Source organism: Penicillium brevicompactum (assembly GCF_028827555.1).
Source record: "Penicillium brevicompactum strain IBT 35665 chromosome Unknown utg000006l_segment0_segment0, whole genome shotgun sequence".
Classification (NCBI taxonomy): domain Eukaryota; kingdom Fungi; phylum Ascomycota; class Eurotiomycetes; order Eurotiales; family Aspergillaceae; genus Penicillium; species Penicillium brevicompactum.
The window spans coordinates 195,768-210,730 of NW_026623209.1; the positions used below are offsets into that span (position 1 = coordinate 195,768).

Genomic DNA, 14,963 nt, shown 5'->3' on the forward strand with positions numbered 1-14,963 from the left:
AAGACGAATTGGGCAATATGGTCTCAATCGAGATCGCTCATGATTTGCTATAATACATAAGATATTGTACATGTTCAAGGTTACTGTATAGTTAGAAGAATACAAGCTGTTGGCCATCGCTCACCGGACAATAAAAAAGCCGTTGACAGCGATCTGGCTCTCTCTGATCTCATCGGTAACAGATCGAACTCCGACCTTGTGCAATGGGACCTTCTCGGCCAACTTTTGCCCGCGTGTGATAATGTTGGCGAGACCTTCTTGGGTACGGTCGACCCAATTTAAGTTTGGTTGAAGGTCCATAGTTTGGTGTTCCGCAGCCCATGCTGGATGGGCAAGAGTCTCCTGCACGACGGTAACATCGTAGACATCGGCAAGCATAGCGGCCTCCATCGCCGCAGCTTGTGCATCGGCTAGTTGTTTACTTGTGTTTCCGGTAGGCGGAGGGATCTCAGCTCGAAGGTATCCTAAAACAAGAACCTCGATTCTCTCGCTTTGAAGGGGGACATTTTGTAGAAAGCGTAATGCCACCGTGCGTTTCGCAATTTGGGCCAGGTTCACACTGGCAGCTTGTAGAGGGTCCATCGCCCTCACGGACAGGATAGTCGGATACCACGAACTCACCGCAGAGCCCCTGTTCGCTGCAGCATCAAAACGAGCCCAGCCAAAATAGTATCCTCTCAGTTGTTCTGTTACCCAGTCGGGCATTTTTGTCAAATTCAAGTTTGGCTGATCTTCCTCGCTTCTGAGTGACGGGGGTGGTGCGGGTTGAGAACGAGCCTTGAAAGACATTGGAAATGGTGGCTGCGGGCCAACTTCAACAGTCACCGGTTCATTGCTCATAATCTCCGGAGTCAACCGATTTGGCTGAAATTGACCAATAGGACCATGGTGCCCGTTGATTATACCGCCAATCCGATTTTGGGCACCACTGGTGGTGTATACCTTTTGTGCCACGGCTTTCGTCACTCGGGAAGGGGCCAGGCGATCGACTCTGGCTTGGATGGCTACAGCTGCCGGCGCAGCTGCAGTACGTGCTGCAGTATTGGCATAGACACTCAGAACCATGGCTCCAACCTCCATTGGTAGAGTGCTCAAGCTCGCACCGCGGATAGAGCTCGGAGCGGTGGATGCGGACAACACGCGGAACACGGGGCTATTCCCGAGCACCTTTTTCTTGGGTCCTTGACAAAGGACGAGCTGGAAATAACCATCCCCCGCCTCGGCGGGTATGCGTACTACGGAAGTTTCCCGCAGCACATGCGCATTGCGTGGACGAGTAGTAGCCTTCTTTCGAAACTTCTTGATGTCGCGTTGCCACGCTCGCTCATCGTTTGGAGGTACTTGATCGGCTCTTACCGGCATTCCAGGAGTCACATCCAGCCAGCTGTCTCGGAGGCGGAGAAATGATTTCACTTGCATCCCAGTCTTGCCAGACCAACCTCGGTTTTGTAGCCAAAGAGTACGGTCAGCTGGTAGGTGAGCATCGGAGAATATTGAAATCGAGACTGATGTTGTATTTCCACGATAGAAGACGATCCCATGAGAGTGTCGGAGTATAGTAACATGTTTATTCGATTCAGTGGGATGATTGATGAGACCGCCGAGGAAATGCCGAGCTTCGGTATACGCCTTCTGAACAGATGTCGCGGGTTGGGGGTTTGGCGAGGCTGGAGGCCCGGCTGTCCGAGGCCGCGGAGGTAAGCCTGGACTTGGGGTCCTTGGGGTTTTTGGCGGTGGGCCGTAAAGGTCGGCGTATGATGGGGGCAGGGTCGATGGGGCCAGAGTTTCACAGGAACCAGCTGTCACATCCCGATGATCGGCACGCGCCGTAGCCCGCAGGTTCGGGTTGGACACTGGCTTCCGCCTCAATGCTGGGTCCAGGTGTTCTGGTTTCAAGTATGAAGACATCTTTGGCCGAGAGATTCCCTCCACCATCAGGAAAGGGGGCCCCAAGGGGGTTCAATCGGATAGTCCGGGGTCGTGACTGTTGTTGGCCCGAGCTTGGCTTACGGCCTAAGGCATAAACTTCCTAGGCCAACCTTGGATGTATCTCAATCTACCCATGCTAAGGGAGTTTATACTTCAAATGACATACCTAGATAATTATATTACCAGGTACTCAACACTTCTCGTGTTTCCTCGCCAAGGCGTTGCTAGCCCGAGGATCTCAGGGCGTGCACATGCAATCATTACAATTTCAAAATGCTAACCAGCTCCAAACAACCTTGGGGACATCGTTTTGGTCCGCTTCTGCTCGACTCTGTGGAGCATTGCTCTATGACCGATTCTGGGGTTCAACTTTGATATGTATGGCACCGAATTCCCCTTCCTCCACAAAGAAACAAAGAATACCTTGTGAGTAAACATCATCTCATGTTCGTGCTTGCGTTGGACTCGTTTTGAAGCAATGTTTGCGAGTGCTCAATTTCGTTGTATGAAAAACAGATTCCCATGAATTTGACCATCTCCGCGGCTGGATATATGTCAGCTTGAAGTCCATTCTCATGAATTCGATGCAAACTGACCGCTGATTCTGGGCCTGGAAGGGTCATTCTCGTTTGCTGCATTCGCTCGAGTGAAGTGGAGTACTAGATCAACTCGTGAACGGCGGGAGGTTTCATACATCTGAAGCCGGGTAGGTACAGTTTCGTTTGGAGTTCCGCAAGGCAACAGGGTCGCAATGCTAACGGCATCTTCAATGGCCATAGCTGCCCCTTGGCCCATGACTATCGTTCGGTCAGTTAAACAGATAATTGCAAGTCAGTTTCAACGGGCCCGGTATGCTTACATGGCTGGAATGGATGAGCCGCATCTCCAATCACCGCAGCATGGCCTCGGGTCCAAGTTGGTAGTCCAAGCATGTCGTAAAGATCCCAAACCTTCGGATTGTCTGCGCTTTCAATGATCTTTTGGACACCGGATGGGAAGTTAGAAAACGCCCTCTGAATGGAGGATTTGTTTCCATTTGCCTGCCAGTCTATTAGATCGAGGTACAAATTAGCATGTTTTCATTGATTGAGCAGAATCATGGCAATCACCATTATCCACGGTTTCCGCCCTCGCTTCACTTGAGGGCACGAAAGCACACAGGTTGAACACTTGATTGTCAGAGCAAGGGTAGGCTACAAGCCGCCGATCCTCAGAAGACCAATCAATGAAAACACCTGGCTGCTGCACAAACTTCATCGTATCGTCATGCTGTCTTAGTTGATCCGTTGGCAAAAGCCAGCGGAAACATGACGTGCCCACAGGGTACGCACCTGGAGCATCTGGAGCAACGCTCGAACGGACTTGTGACTAAAGAAGATCAATATTCAGCCTTCTGGAGGGGGTCTTCACCAGTGATTGGTGCTGATTGCATACATGTAGGCCATCTGCACCAATGAGAAGGTCACCATCGAAACTCCGACCATCGCTCAGTCGGACCGACGGCCGCGGCCCTTCCAATTCTACCTCGTGGATGTGACACTGGGTATGCAGCGTGGCGGTCTCAATGGCACGGTTCTTCAGGTTATTGTGCAAGTCAACTCGATGTACGAGATACCATTCCTGTCCGAACATCAGGATTTGTGTCGTATGCGTCTGTCTCACACTGTTTTCACTCACTGCTTGCCATGAATGGCGGACGCTGTCGAATTCCTTCTTGTATTCCAGGTCACCATGAGCCCCGTATCGATGTATCTATGGAAAAATGAGCGCACGCTAGGTTGTCATTGGTTTCCCGTACTGACCTCGCTGAGCAGCGTCCCGCCAAATTCAACTGGGTCGACACCCATCCATTTGAGCAATGCTGTACAATTCGGCGGCAAGTGAATTGCCGCGCCCGCTTCCCTGAGGAAAGCCGACTTCTCCAAAATCTGGAAGACTGAGTAGCTGATTCGCCGAGCTGCATGAAGTGGCAACATACCACGACGCGATGGCCTTGCTTTCCGAGAGCGATAGCAGCGGAGAGTCCGGCGATGCCGGCACCGATGACGAGAATATCCAGAGGTCGGTTTGATATATTCATCTTGCGTCGAATCGTTGGCCGAGACCTGTGCCTGGGTGAATGACAGCTCAAGCGTCCTATGTGGATTTATATGCTTCGAATTGTCCGGCCGAATCCCTCGATTTGGATAAATCCGATCGTTGTCTCCGAGTTCCCCGTTGGCCGCTTCGATGATATGAGACGATCTGTTTCGCTCGCTTCTTCACAGCCCCGTCCTCCGAAGAGACGATTAGTAGTGATCAAGTGGCACTTCGGCACTTCGGGCTACGCGAAAAGCGACTCAAATACACCAAGGGGTGTAGCCAAGGGGTGTGATGAGACATGATGAAACCAAGCGCGCTATCTGCGGTCTCATGCCGACCGGGGGTGGGACGATCGCCGTGCAATGATCTTTGCATCCTTACGGAGTGCTACATGTGAACTTTGGACCCGGGACAGCCTTTATTACTGGAAATGTGAGGGATGGAATTGAATTTGATTTTATCAACACAGCTTGATAGGATAGAGGGTGTGGAATGCCCCTCGATCTTCAGAGGTCACGATCATGGCCACATATCTCCACACCAGACTCACGGATTCGAAAACGCACAATTCATAAAGACAGTGTGTGGGATGGGAGTGTCATAATAAGGCGAGGTTTCCACGAAACCATGCTTGCGATATAATGCTTGCGCTGCTGACATTTCAGGCAGTGTGTCCAACCGAATTCCGCTGTAGCCCAGGGCTTTGGCCTGTTCCAAGATGGCTTCCACCAATCTATCCCCCAGGCGTTCTCCTCGCGCTTCTTCCCGAACGTACAGACGTTTCATTTCACACCACCCTCCGGAACTGCGGCGTAAGGCGACGCAACCCAGCACCTGGGAAGCGCGCGGAAGCGGTGGGGCGGTAAGCGTTGAGTCGCGTTGAGTGGGCCCTTCAATGGTTGCGATTAAGAGAGCACCCCCTTGAGAGGCTGCATATCTCCCAGGAAGGGAACTTAGCTCCTCTTGGAATGACTGAAATGTTAAATCGATTCCAAGTGATGTCGAATACCCACAGAACAACGATCGGACCGACTCGGCATCTTGGGGGTATTGTGCCTGGACTATGTGGATTGCCATGATATTGAGGCGCAACGCGGTAAAAGAATCCCGGTGTGAGGTACGGACTAAAACTAATGTGCGGAGTACGGCGTACGGAGTTCTTGTTCCAGTAGAAGTCCCAAAGTCTAATGTTAGAATGGTGACTCAGAGGTGGGAGATTGAAGCCTTTGGTGATTGCTCAACTTTAGCCCTGACAGGCCAAAACGGTCTACTGTCGCGGTGCAAGTATGACTCAAAACCCTCCTACTCCGTACTGAGTACGGAGTACGCTTGTACAAGAGACCCCCCCTGCATCACGTGGCTCTCTTTCAACACGTGACTCCACTTTTCTTTTCTCGTGACAAAACATGGATCCTTCGCAAATAGTGTCCCTGGCTCACCAATCGGAGATCTCTTCGCGCCTGAAGATCCATGGGCATCTCCACACCGAGAAACTGCCCGGGTACCTGGTTGGCCAAGACGCGATGGCAAAAAAAAATAAAAATAAAAATAGGCACGATAAAACGCGTGCCTGCTCGGAATTGTGCCGGTGAGGCGACAAGGACAGCAGAGAAGAATCTGACTGGTGACCTGGTCACGTCCTCCAAGGGTGGTACTGTATATTTGCAAAACAAGTGTACAACATGCAATATATACGTGTGCTCGTTCACCATGATTATAAGCTTTGAAGCCAAATTGACTAGGGTACCGCCATTGGAGAAGCTTGACATCAACATTGTTGATCAGTTGGGGGTGACGCCGTGTACGAGATTCAATATGTACCAGTGGAATACTCCGTACACTTGTGCTCTCTAATTGGAGTCTCGTATTTGAAAAAATGGAGTAGCTTGAGAGAACTATACCCACCTAGGGAGGTAGAAAACGTGGATGGTGTGATGATCCGAGGAATTTGACCGAAACCGGGCCACACTGTTTCAGGAAGGCGCTGACTGTGGACATCTTTATATCCGATAAGGTAAGATCCGGTGCAGATTCGGAATATTGGTTCTTGCTGCCCCCGTCGTCATTTTTGATTTTTTTTCCCTTTTGCTTCGCGAGGCTTGGGTCCTGGTTTCGAAGTCATCATCCCACCCTTCATACTTACCTCCGTTTGACTGTGGTGATCCAATGTCGGCGATCAAGGATGCGAGCAAGATCTTCCCGGGCGATGGCCCCGATATGACTGATCGGGAGCAGCAGATCTACGAAAGTGGTGTTGAGAAGTTCAATCAGCTAGGATGGAAGCGTCTCACCATCGTCCTGATTGTGGAGGCTGTGGCACTCGGAACCCTCTCCATCCCATCGACCTTCGCGACTCTCGGTATGGTGGCAGGTGTGATCTGTTGCGTCGGTCTCGGTCTCATCGCTGTCTACACCAGTTACATCATCGGCCAGGTCAAGGTCAAATTCCCACAAATCTCCAACTATCCCGAGGCAGGCAGGATGATGTTTGGCCGGTGGGGATATGAAATCGTTTTTATCATGTTGTGTTTGGAGTTGCTCTTGTCTGCGGGATCTCACTGTCTCACTGGAAAAATTGCATTCGAAAACATCGTTGGTGGCCACAAGATGTGCTCAGTGATTTGGGCCTTCATCTCCGCTATTATCTTGTTGCTTTTTGCCATACCCCCAAGCTTCTCGGACATGGCTATTCTCGGATATATCGACTTTGTCTCTATCATCATCGCAGTCGGAATCACCATCATCGGAACTGGTGTGGAGGCGAGTTCCACTACAGGCCTCGCAGCTGTCAACTGGTCTGCCTGGCCTAAAGAAAATCTTACGTTCGCCGAGGCATTCATTGCTCTTTCCAACATCATTTTCGCCTACAGTTTCGCGCTATGCCAGTTCTCTTTTATGGATGAGATGCATACGCCTACCGACTTCCCCAAGTCTGTGTGGGCCCTTGGTATGGCTGAAATTGGTATCTACACTATTACCGGTGCATTGGTGTATGCCTTTGTCGGCCAGGATGTCCAGAGCCCTGCTCTACTTTCCGCCGGTAATCTTTTGAGTCGGATTGCATTTGGTATTGCGCTTCCGGTAATCTTTATTAGCGGTTCCATCAACACTGTGGTGCTGGGTCGACTAGTTCATGGTCGCATTTTCAAGAACTCCAACGTCCGCTTCATCAACACGAAACTTGGATGGGGCACATGGCTTGCTCTCGTCGCGGCCTTGACTGTCCTCGAATTTGTCGTTGCCGAGGTCATTCCATTTTTCGATGATCTCCTGTCCCTGATCTCATCACTCTTCATTTCTGGATTTACCTTCTACTTCCCGGCTATCATGTGGTTTATGTTTATTCGCAGTGACAACACTTCAAAGGGTAGCAAAATCCTTCTCGGGGTGGTCAATGTCCTCATTTTGATCATTGGCCTGATTGTGTTGGGCGCTGGAACTTATTCCAGCATTGTTGACATTGTAAGTCTCATCCGGTGTTTTTTCACCGTGCCATTCTGACTCTTATACAGATCAACTCCTATGCTGAAGGTACCGTTGGGGGTGTCTTTTCATGCACGTCCTAAGCTGTAGAAGCGAACGCCCGGGCTGTTTCCAAAGTTTTGTATAAATATAGATATAGATATAGATATAGATATGATAGATATGATGGACATACTGTATATTTTCAGCTGCTCAAGTCTCGAAACGTCCACGGGTCCACCTGGGCAATACCTCGACCTCGGGAGTGCTACAGATACCCCTGGATCTAGCCTACCGCGGGTTCCCTACGGGTGTCGCATTCACTATTCTTTTTTTTTTTTTTTTTTTTCTGGAGGTTGATTACCCTCCAGTGTTGTTTGTCAGGTGAACCTAAATCCAAGGATGCTGCTCGATGCCCAGGTAGGTAGCTGTTTACCCCCCCCCGGCTCGGGGTGGCACCGACATCCATGGATCGACTCCCGAGCTCAGGAGGTTGGCTTTGATATATATATCTCGACCAAGTCGGAATCCACAGTTGGGGCCTCGAAGGATCTTCTGAGTTTTTATCCATGGAAGTCCTGGAGTTACTACAAAGACATAATGTTGAAATTTTGGAACACAGTCGATACCTACAAATAATCCCAAGGTTACCTAGGTAGCCCCCAGGGCTTGAAAGCCCGCCTGCATTTGACGGACTGCCGATGTAAACCAAACACCCGGGCACTACTCCGTACCTTCGTACGTCAGAGCCCCCCCTCCATGTAGACACTACACAGACCACGACTGTAGCGAGCTCCGCACTGTAGTTTGATTTTTTTACAGCCCGTAGCTCTGACCTGGTTTGAATCCTAGGTCACATTTGAGCGAGCTCCATCAATCAGGAACATTGTTGCGGACCGGGAGCTATAAAAGATGTCGATAAAATGATTCGATGCTCGACTTATGTCACTACGTATTCCATAGACTCCGCGGGTGGACTTTGGACACCCAAGAAATTGACCAGCTGGGCAGTACTACTCCGTAACTATACTCGAGTTTGACGTTCTTACCTTGCAAGGTGACAGGGGTGAAATTCTCGAGGTCCGAGGTCTGAGGTCTGTGGCTCAAACACACGTTGCGGTAAACCCACCTGGGCAGTACCATGTCAAGATCATTTGGAATCGATCTTACGAGTTTGGTCTGATACACCTGGGTAGATCCTCAGGCTTTTTCACTTTTTCACTTTTTGGGTTTTTCTTTTCGGGTGTGTTGTGGAGCTTAAGGGTTCTCCGTTGGAGAGTACCTTGACTTGGGGTTTGATTTGTCCGGGTCAAGAATCCTTGAAGCATAACATTCAGCCAAGCGAAAATTAGCACCAACAATCATTGCTTTAATTGGCTGGGCTGTGGATTCCGGGTTAACGAGATCGCTCACTGCCGGGGCGGCCCCTGGCAATTGGAGATATCTGCGTATTTTCTGGGATGTGATTGGCCTTCGGGAGTACAGGGGCTGCATGAGCCTTCCCATTGGCGTGAATCATCAAGTGAACCGACCGGTGGGGGCTTTCACTAGTCGATATGTACATCATCAATCAGGTATGCGGGAATGGTCAACATTGAGGGATTACATTTTTCGGTAGTCGTCCATTGAGCGCCAACCAATACCGAGCCCGGTGTGTCCCCACAATGCTTGGGTGAGATCCCCCTTGTTAGTGATAAAGCAAAACTGCTATCCTAGTATACTAGAATCGGTTGCCGTGAACGTCTTGTGAGTTACGAACAAATCGTGTGGTTAACGCCGCCAGATACGATCAGCGTGAGAGATTCGGATATCAACTCTTGTTGGGTGCTCACCCGAGATCTTCGCTAGTCACTCTGTGCATTGTTCGTGGCCTTACCGAATTGCTGGTGCGGTATGCGCATAGCATGCGCTACAAAATCTGTATGATGGACAGTCTTTACATCAACGTAACCCTTCATTCTTTCAAGATTATTATGGTGAGATCGTCACGTCTCAGGATACAACCTCACATGGCAAGGCTAGATTTTAGGCATGTCCCAGTGCACCAAGACTACAACAAACAAACAAATGGTACCTCAAGTCAATTTGCCGAACGGATAGGCAGAATGTATGATCTGCAAGCCATTTATTTATGAAAGGCTATCGCAGCCCTGAAATCTTGTCGTCTTTCGTACATGTCGCCAAACGCCAACTTTCGTCAATCTTTCGCCAATCAACGCCAACTTTTGCCAATCTTTCGATAACCTTGCAATCTCTCGAAAATCCGACATCGGGTAGTCTGCTATTGCGTTCCCGATTTAATTATCCGACTCAGTTCTTATTTTAGCCGCAACCTGCTGTGGCCATGTCAATCGGCGTGTCGGTAGACTTCTACAATGCCCGTTCACAGGTAGACCAACAGTCTAGCTGGGCAAGTCCTGTACCAGCAGCTCATATAGTTTCCAACACGGGTGCGACAGGAATCGGAGCTGGACAGTCCTCTCCCAATGGACCCCAGAGCTCTTATCAGTTGTCAGGGCAGCCGTCGACACCCAACACACAAAGCCCCGCTGTACCTGATGATGGCCAATACCACCCAAACCAACAGGGGTCAGCTGACAAAGGCACAGCATCCAACACCCAAAGTCAACAAGGTGGCAAAGCTCTATCTTCTGCAAGCCAGCAGGTGGGCAGTGGTCAGCAGACAACGGCTGGACAGCAAGGTGCTCTTGAAGGAGGACAGAAGGCACCAAGTAGCCAAGGCCAACAGTCGTCCTCGCAAAACATGACACCAGCGCAAAACCAAGATGGACAATACCATCCCGACTCGGCTTGGAATCAGCAAAATTCCGCGACTGACAACAGTGGCCAGGCCAGTCACGCTCCCTCGCAACAGCAAGATGGAAGTCAAGTCCAGCCAAACCAACAGGGCGCACCAGTGCAACACGGAGCAAGCATGCAAGCGGACAAGATTGATCAGTCCAACTGGAACCAAGCTGCTTCCACCAACGATTGGACCTCGCCAGCCAGTTCAGCTCCGTCACCCACTGCGACGGAGAAAGAGCCACAGCACACCAGCGCGGAAGCCTCGACCAGCGCTCCTTCCCTCCCTGCATCCCAGTCGTCCCAGTCATCTGATACATCTGCCACCTCAGCTGCTGCAAGTGCAGGCATAGCTTTGGCAGTCATCGCTGCCTTGGGGCTGATCGCAGTTCTTGTCTTGTTGCCCCTGTACAAGAAGCGGAAGCGTCTCCGCAAGGTACTTGGGCACGATCAAAAGGTCGTCGTCATGGAACAGCCCCCGAAGAATCGTATGCAGCCCGTGAATGAGTTCATGGCTAGAAGCTATAGTCACAGCCACCGCATGGTCAGGTCCGCTACTGGATACTTCAAAAACAAACGGCAAACTCCACCTCAATTTCCGCAAACCAGCCGAGCCCCGTCGAGCAGCAGTCGCAAGTCTTCGAATCAAGAGAAGCCACACCCCACTATTACTGCTGTTCAGGCTTCACATAGTACACTTCCTCCCACGCTCCACTACTCTCCTCCTGCTTCCTTCGCGACCTGGTCAACGGAAGGATCGAAGTCGAGCTCGAACAACTCTGTGGCCCCTTCGCACGATGAGCGACAAGTGGAATCACCAACCTCTAACCTGGGTCAGTTCTATGGGCTCGGTTCGGTGGAGAATCTCAGTATGGGCAACTTGGTCGCTGTCAATCCACTGATGAACAAAATTTACTCCGTGGAGATGGATTACAATTCCGGAAAGCCAGGCCAGCTTGTGCTTCGTGTGGGCCAGCGATTGACTATTTTGCAAGTCTACGATCATGGATGGGTACGAGGTTCTCGATTTCCACCACTCCTGCTTCCTATGCTGACAATTTCTCCTTTGCTGTAGGCAGTCGCTGTTCGCCTGGACTCACCCGAGGCCGGATTAGTTCCTCGCTCGCACATTTCCGCGGTCCCTGATCAGAACCCGCTGCAGACCAGTGACGCGATTCCCAAATCAAACCGGAACTCTTTGGTACCCCAACCTATCACTGCTCTAACCTCGCGATTCTATTCCTTGTTCTCCCATAATTCCCAAAACCGCCATCCTTCGTCTCCTGTTTAGCAAAATCAAGAAGTTTCTGTCGTGAAGTGGTTTAAATCGCTCTCCTTCTTTGTGATCTATACATCCCAAATTGAAGTACATACATGGTTTGACGAAGGATTCCAAATCCCAATCCCACCGCAAAAGGCCGCTCAATCCCATAGTGGTATCCAACAGATGTAACGCACATTCCTTTCCACACCTACATACATAAGACAATGGGGATGCTACGTAGCAACGCGGCACATTCCGTGACGATCATCGCACAATTGGCAGAGGAAAATGTACTGCCGAGGTCCTTCCTACCTTTGGGTGAGTACGCAACTACGAGTGTTCCACCTAGATTGGGAGCGTGACAGCACGAGGTACTCCGTACAGAGATAGAACAGATCTTCCCAGACAGCCGAGAATTTCGCTGCTCCATTCGCCCTCCAGAGCTTTATTTCAAGGGTTTGACACGTTGTCATGGCAACATGGTAATGAACCCCCCCTTTTCGGATTTGATGTGATGTATAAAGTGGAGATACGGGGGTTCCCCGATATCTCTAACCCAAGCCATCCTCAGCCCAGACCTCCGGGAGTACGGTACTTCCATAGATCACATTTGTTTCACCAAGTCTCCATAATCCCAATATCTCGGTCAAGCGACAACAAAATGATTGGATCCTAGCCTGCCAACAATTTGGCCCCCAATGTGGGATGGGTCATGCTTACACCTACTCCGTACAGTAGTGGGCCCCTTTTCCGAAGAAGCTAATGTTGCCACGAACCCATCTTGATCTGTTGACATTGGGCAGTTGGAGTAAACTCGTTCCGAACTCGCATTAAAAATCGTAGATGCTGGTGAAGTTTATGGTCTATTCCCGATCGTGCCAAGTAAATAAGCCACACCCAGCCAGCAGCAAAACTGCTCAACTCCAATTCCAGCGGCGCACCAAAACCCTCCAGGGCTCGCACCACCATAACCAGAAGTGTAAAAACATGATGCAACGACTCATCGATTTTCTCGATCAACACCCTCACATCCCTTATTCCACCCCTTCCTCCTCCGAGTTCAACACCCTTCGCCCAGGCTATGTGATCGACTCTACGACGCCAGCGATAATCCTGCGACCTCGCACGGCCGACGATGTTGCCGGTCTGATCTCTATTCTCAAAACAAATTCCCTTCACTTTGCAATCCGGGTTGGTGGACATGATATGTTTGGCAGATACCAGGCGGAAAGTGCGGTTACCATCGATCTCCGTGAGATTGCCTACATACATGTGGATCGGGAAGCCCGAACTGCGCGCATAGGAGGAGGTGTTATAGTCTCGGACCTGCTCTCGGTGCTAGATCAGTATGGTATGGTTGTGCCACATCCGATCATCTCAAGTGTCGGGTTTGTTGGCTGGGCCACACATGGGGGCTATGGCCTTATGAGTTCTGAGTATGGCCTGGGAGTTGATCAGATCCTGCAGGCCAAGGTGGTTGGCGCAGATGCAACTGTCTGCAACGCAAATGACGAAATGTTGGCCGTGATTCGAGGGGGAGGTGGGACACTTGGCGTGATTGTCGAGCTGACCATCAAAATCTACCCCCTGGCCCAGGTAATGCGGACTCCATCTGATCTTGACCCGGTCCTGATTGTCATGACAGCTGCTCGCAGGATTCATACTATACGATTCCAACGACCTCCCCGCGGCGATCAAGCGATACAACGATGCGTATCGTCAGCAGAAAGCTACACTCCCGAAGGAATTGAATCTCTTCCAGTCCGTTATGAACGGCCCCGTTGGAAAGGGATTTGGGGTAATCTTTGTTTGGGCATCCTCAGACCTTGATGCCGGACAAACATGGTTGTCCCGAGTGAGCTCCTGGTCACCTGTATCCCTGAGTACCGTATCGTCAACAACGATGGCTGCATTCAACGAAACCACAAAGGCCATTGCCCCTCAAGCCGCCTTTGGGAAATCTTTGACGCTGAGCTTCAAGGATCTTACCTCAGAAGTTATCAATGTCATCTGCAAGCATGCGGTATTGCAACCCAACAGTCCAGCCACTATCTTGGGTATGCACGAGCTGCGGGAGTGTGCCCCAAAGCCTACAATGGACACCTTAATTGCCGACCGTACCCCCCATTTGGTGATGGAGTTGCTTCCTACTGTGCGGGACGCTGCTTTGCTGGACGCTGCGCTTGCATGGGCCGAGGACCTTTACAAGGATCTCGTCAGCACGGATCCTGACAACAAGCTGATCTCTACTTACCTCCCACTGACCGAGCCAGATAGAGTCAATATGCAAGGTATCTATGGGGACAAGTACCAACTGTTGAAACTGATCAAACATAAGTATGACCCTGATAATGTTTTTGCGCGTGCTCTAGCTCAAGTGTGACATTGAAATATGCCAAAACCTCAAAAAGAGAGAGAGAGAGAGAGAGAGAGGAAGAAAGGAAAGTTGGACCAAACGGACCATACCAAATTACTCTCATTAAGATACAAGATTTGTCCACCACGAACCGTTCAAAGCCAGATCCCCAATGCCAGAAATTAAAATTAACAATTGTCCCCCCAAGCGCCAACCAAAAAGCTCTACTGGTAGGTGACAGTAAACTCGCTGTCGCTTTCAACGACCACGTGGGCCTTCACATCACCGTTCTGTTGGATATCCAAGAGCGCCGCATTGTCTACACCATAGGTGGCCCCATCGTCGGCCTTGGCCTGAGCACCGGTGAAGTCGACCCTGTCAAAGTCGGCCAAGGGAACCATGGTGTTGCCAGAGTTGAAGTCCTCAACAATCCATTCAGCATTTTGGCCAGCCAAAGTGGCGGATGTGGTAGGTGCACTCAGAGTCTTCGTGACACTCTTTCCGCTAGACTTGTTCTCAATGATAGCGACTCCCTTGCTGGGTGATGAAGATTCGACCTTCGCGACGATCACATCACCAGCGGTCAATTCCAGGTCAAAATTCTCAGCGTTCTTGGGGTACCACTCGTACCAAGCATCGAATGATTCTTCGCCATTCTGAATGTATGAGTCGATGCCAGTCTGAAGAATTGCCTCAGTATAGGTGTCTCCGTCGATGCCGACCCAGGCAGATACAGCTTGCAGCTCGTTGGAGTTATCGGTTGCCGTTGGTCTTGGGACGGTGAAAGTTGCCGAGACAGCAGTGTATGTAGCACTCGGAGGAGGCTGCTCACGCACGACTCCGGCCCAATTTTTGCTGTATTCGACGTCGGCACCTTGAGACCCTTGCTTAAGAAGAACACCGTTCTTCTCGGCTGGGATGGATTGGCGTGACAGAGCTCCGCGAGCTTGCAAGCGTTCGAGCAGGCCACTGCGAGGGGCCGCAAGGGAACCGCTCGTCAGCATGGCGGTGGCCAGGAGGGTGGTGGTAAACTTCATTCTTGCGTTTTAGGTTGGGTATTGGGGCGAA

General features: G+C 50.7%; 7 protein-coding genes across 7 annotated transcripts; 3 read left to right on the top strand and 4 right to left on the bottom strand.

The window, feature by feature from the left end:
- Positions 1-120: 120 nt before the first annotated feature.
- Positions 121-1,908, bottom strand: N7506_008246 (LipA and NB-ARC domain protein; the record flags this gene model as incomplete). Its single annotated transcript, XM_056957539.1, has 1 exon — positions 121-1,908. The coding sequence occupies one exon, from the start codon at positions 1,906-1,908 to the stop codon at positions 121-123; it is 1,788 nt and encodes a 595-aa protein (XP_056806929.1).
- Positions 1,909-2,366: 458 nt separating this feature from the next.
- On the bottom strand, positions 2,367-4,009 carry N7506_008247 (uncharacterized protein; the record flags this gene model as incomplete). Its single annotated transcript, XM_056957540.1, is given in 8 exon segments — positions 2,367-2,588; positions 2,599-2,726; positions 2,789-2,879; positions 2,916-2,977; positions 3,039-3,297; positions 3,364-3,681; positions 3,732-3,857; positions 3,908-4,009. The coding sequence occupies 8 exon segments, from the start codon at positions 4,007-4,009 to the stop codon at positions 2,367-2,369; spliced, it is 1,308 nt and encodes a 435-aa protein (XP_056806930.1).
- A 548-nt stretch (positions 4,010-4,557) lies between these two features.
- On the bottom strand, positions 4,558-5,088 carry N7506_008248 (uncharacterized protein; the record flags this gene model as incomplete). The annotated part of the gene is made up of 1 exon (XM_056957541.1): positions 4,558-5,088. The coding sequence occupies one exon, from the start codon at positions 5,086-5,088 to the stop codon at positions 4,558-4,560; it is 531 nt and encodes a 176-aa protein (XP_056806931.1).
- A 1,089-nt stretch (positions 5,089-6,177) lies between these two features.
- Positions 6,178-7,577, top strand: N7506_008249 (Amino acid transporter transmembrane; the record flags this gene model as incomplete). The annotated part of the gene is made up of 2 exons (XM_056957542.1): positions 6,178-7,473; positions 7,524-7,577. 2 exons carry the CDS (start codon positions 6,178-6,180, stop codon positions 7,575-7,577), a joined length of 1,350 nt encoding a protein of 449 aa, XP_056806932.1.
- A 2,240-nt stretch (positions 7,578-9,817) lies between these two features.
- On the top strand, positions 9,818-11,566 carry N7506_008250 (SH3 domain-containing protein; the record flags this gene model as incomplete). The annotated part of the gene is made up of 2 exons (XM_056957543.1): positions 9,818-11,287; positions 11,351-11,566. 2 exons carry the CDS (start codon positions 9,818-9,820, stop codon positions 11,564-11,566), a joined length of 1,686 nt encoding a protein of 561 aa, XP_056806933.1.
- A 963-nt stretch (positions 11,567-12,529) lies between these two features.
- On the top strand, positions 12,530-13,922 carry N7506_008251 (FAD-binding oxidoreductase; the record flags this gene model as incomplete). Its single annotated transcript, XM_056957544.1, has 2 exons — positions 12,530-13,135; positions 13,185-13,922. 2 exons carry the CDS (start codon positions 12,530-12,532, stop codon positions 13,920-13,922), a joined length of 1,344 nt encoding a protein of 447 aa, XP_056806934.1.
- A 197-nt stretch (positions 13,923-14,119) lies between these two features.
- N7506_008252 (A4/G1 family peptidase) lies at positions 14,120-14,932 on the bottom strand (the record flags this gene model as incomplete). Its single annotated transcript, XM_056957545.1, has 1 exon — positions 14,120-14,932. The coding sequence occupies one exon, from the start codon at positions 14,930-14,932 to the stop codon at positions 14,120-14,122; it is 813 nt and encodes a 270-aa protein (XP_056806935.1).
- Positions 14,933-14,963: the final 31 nt, after the last annotated feature.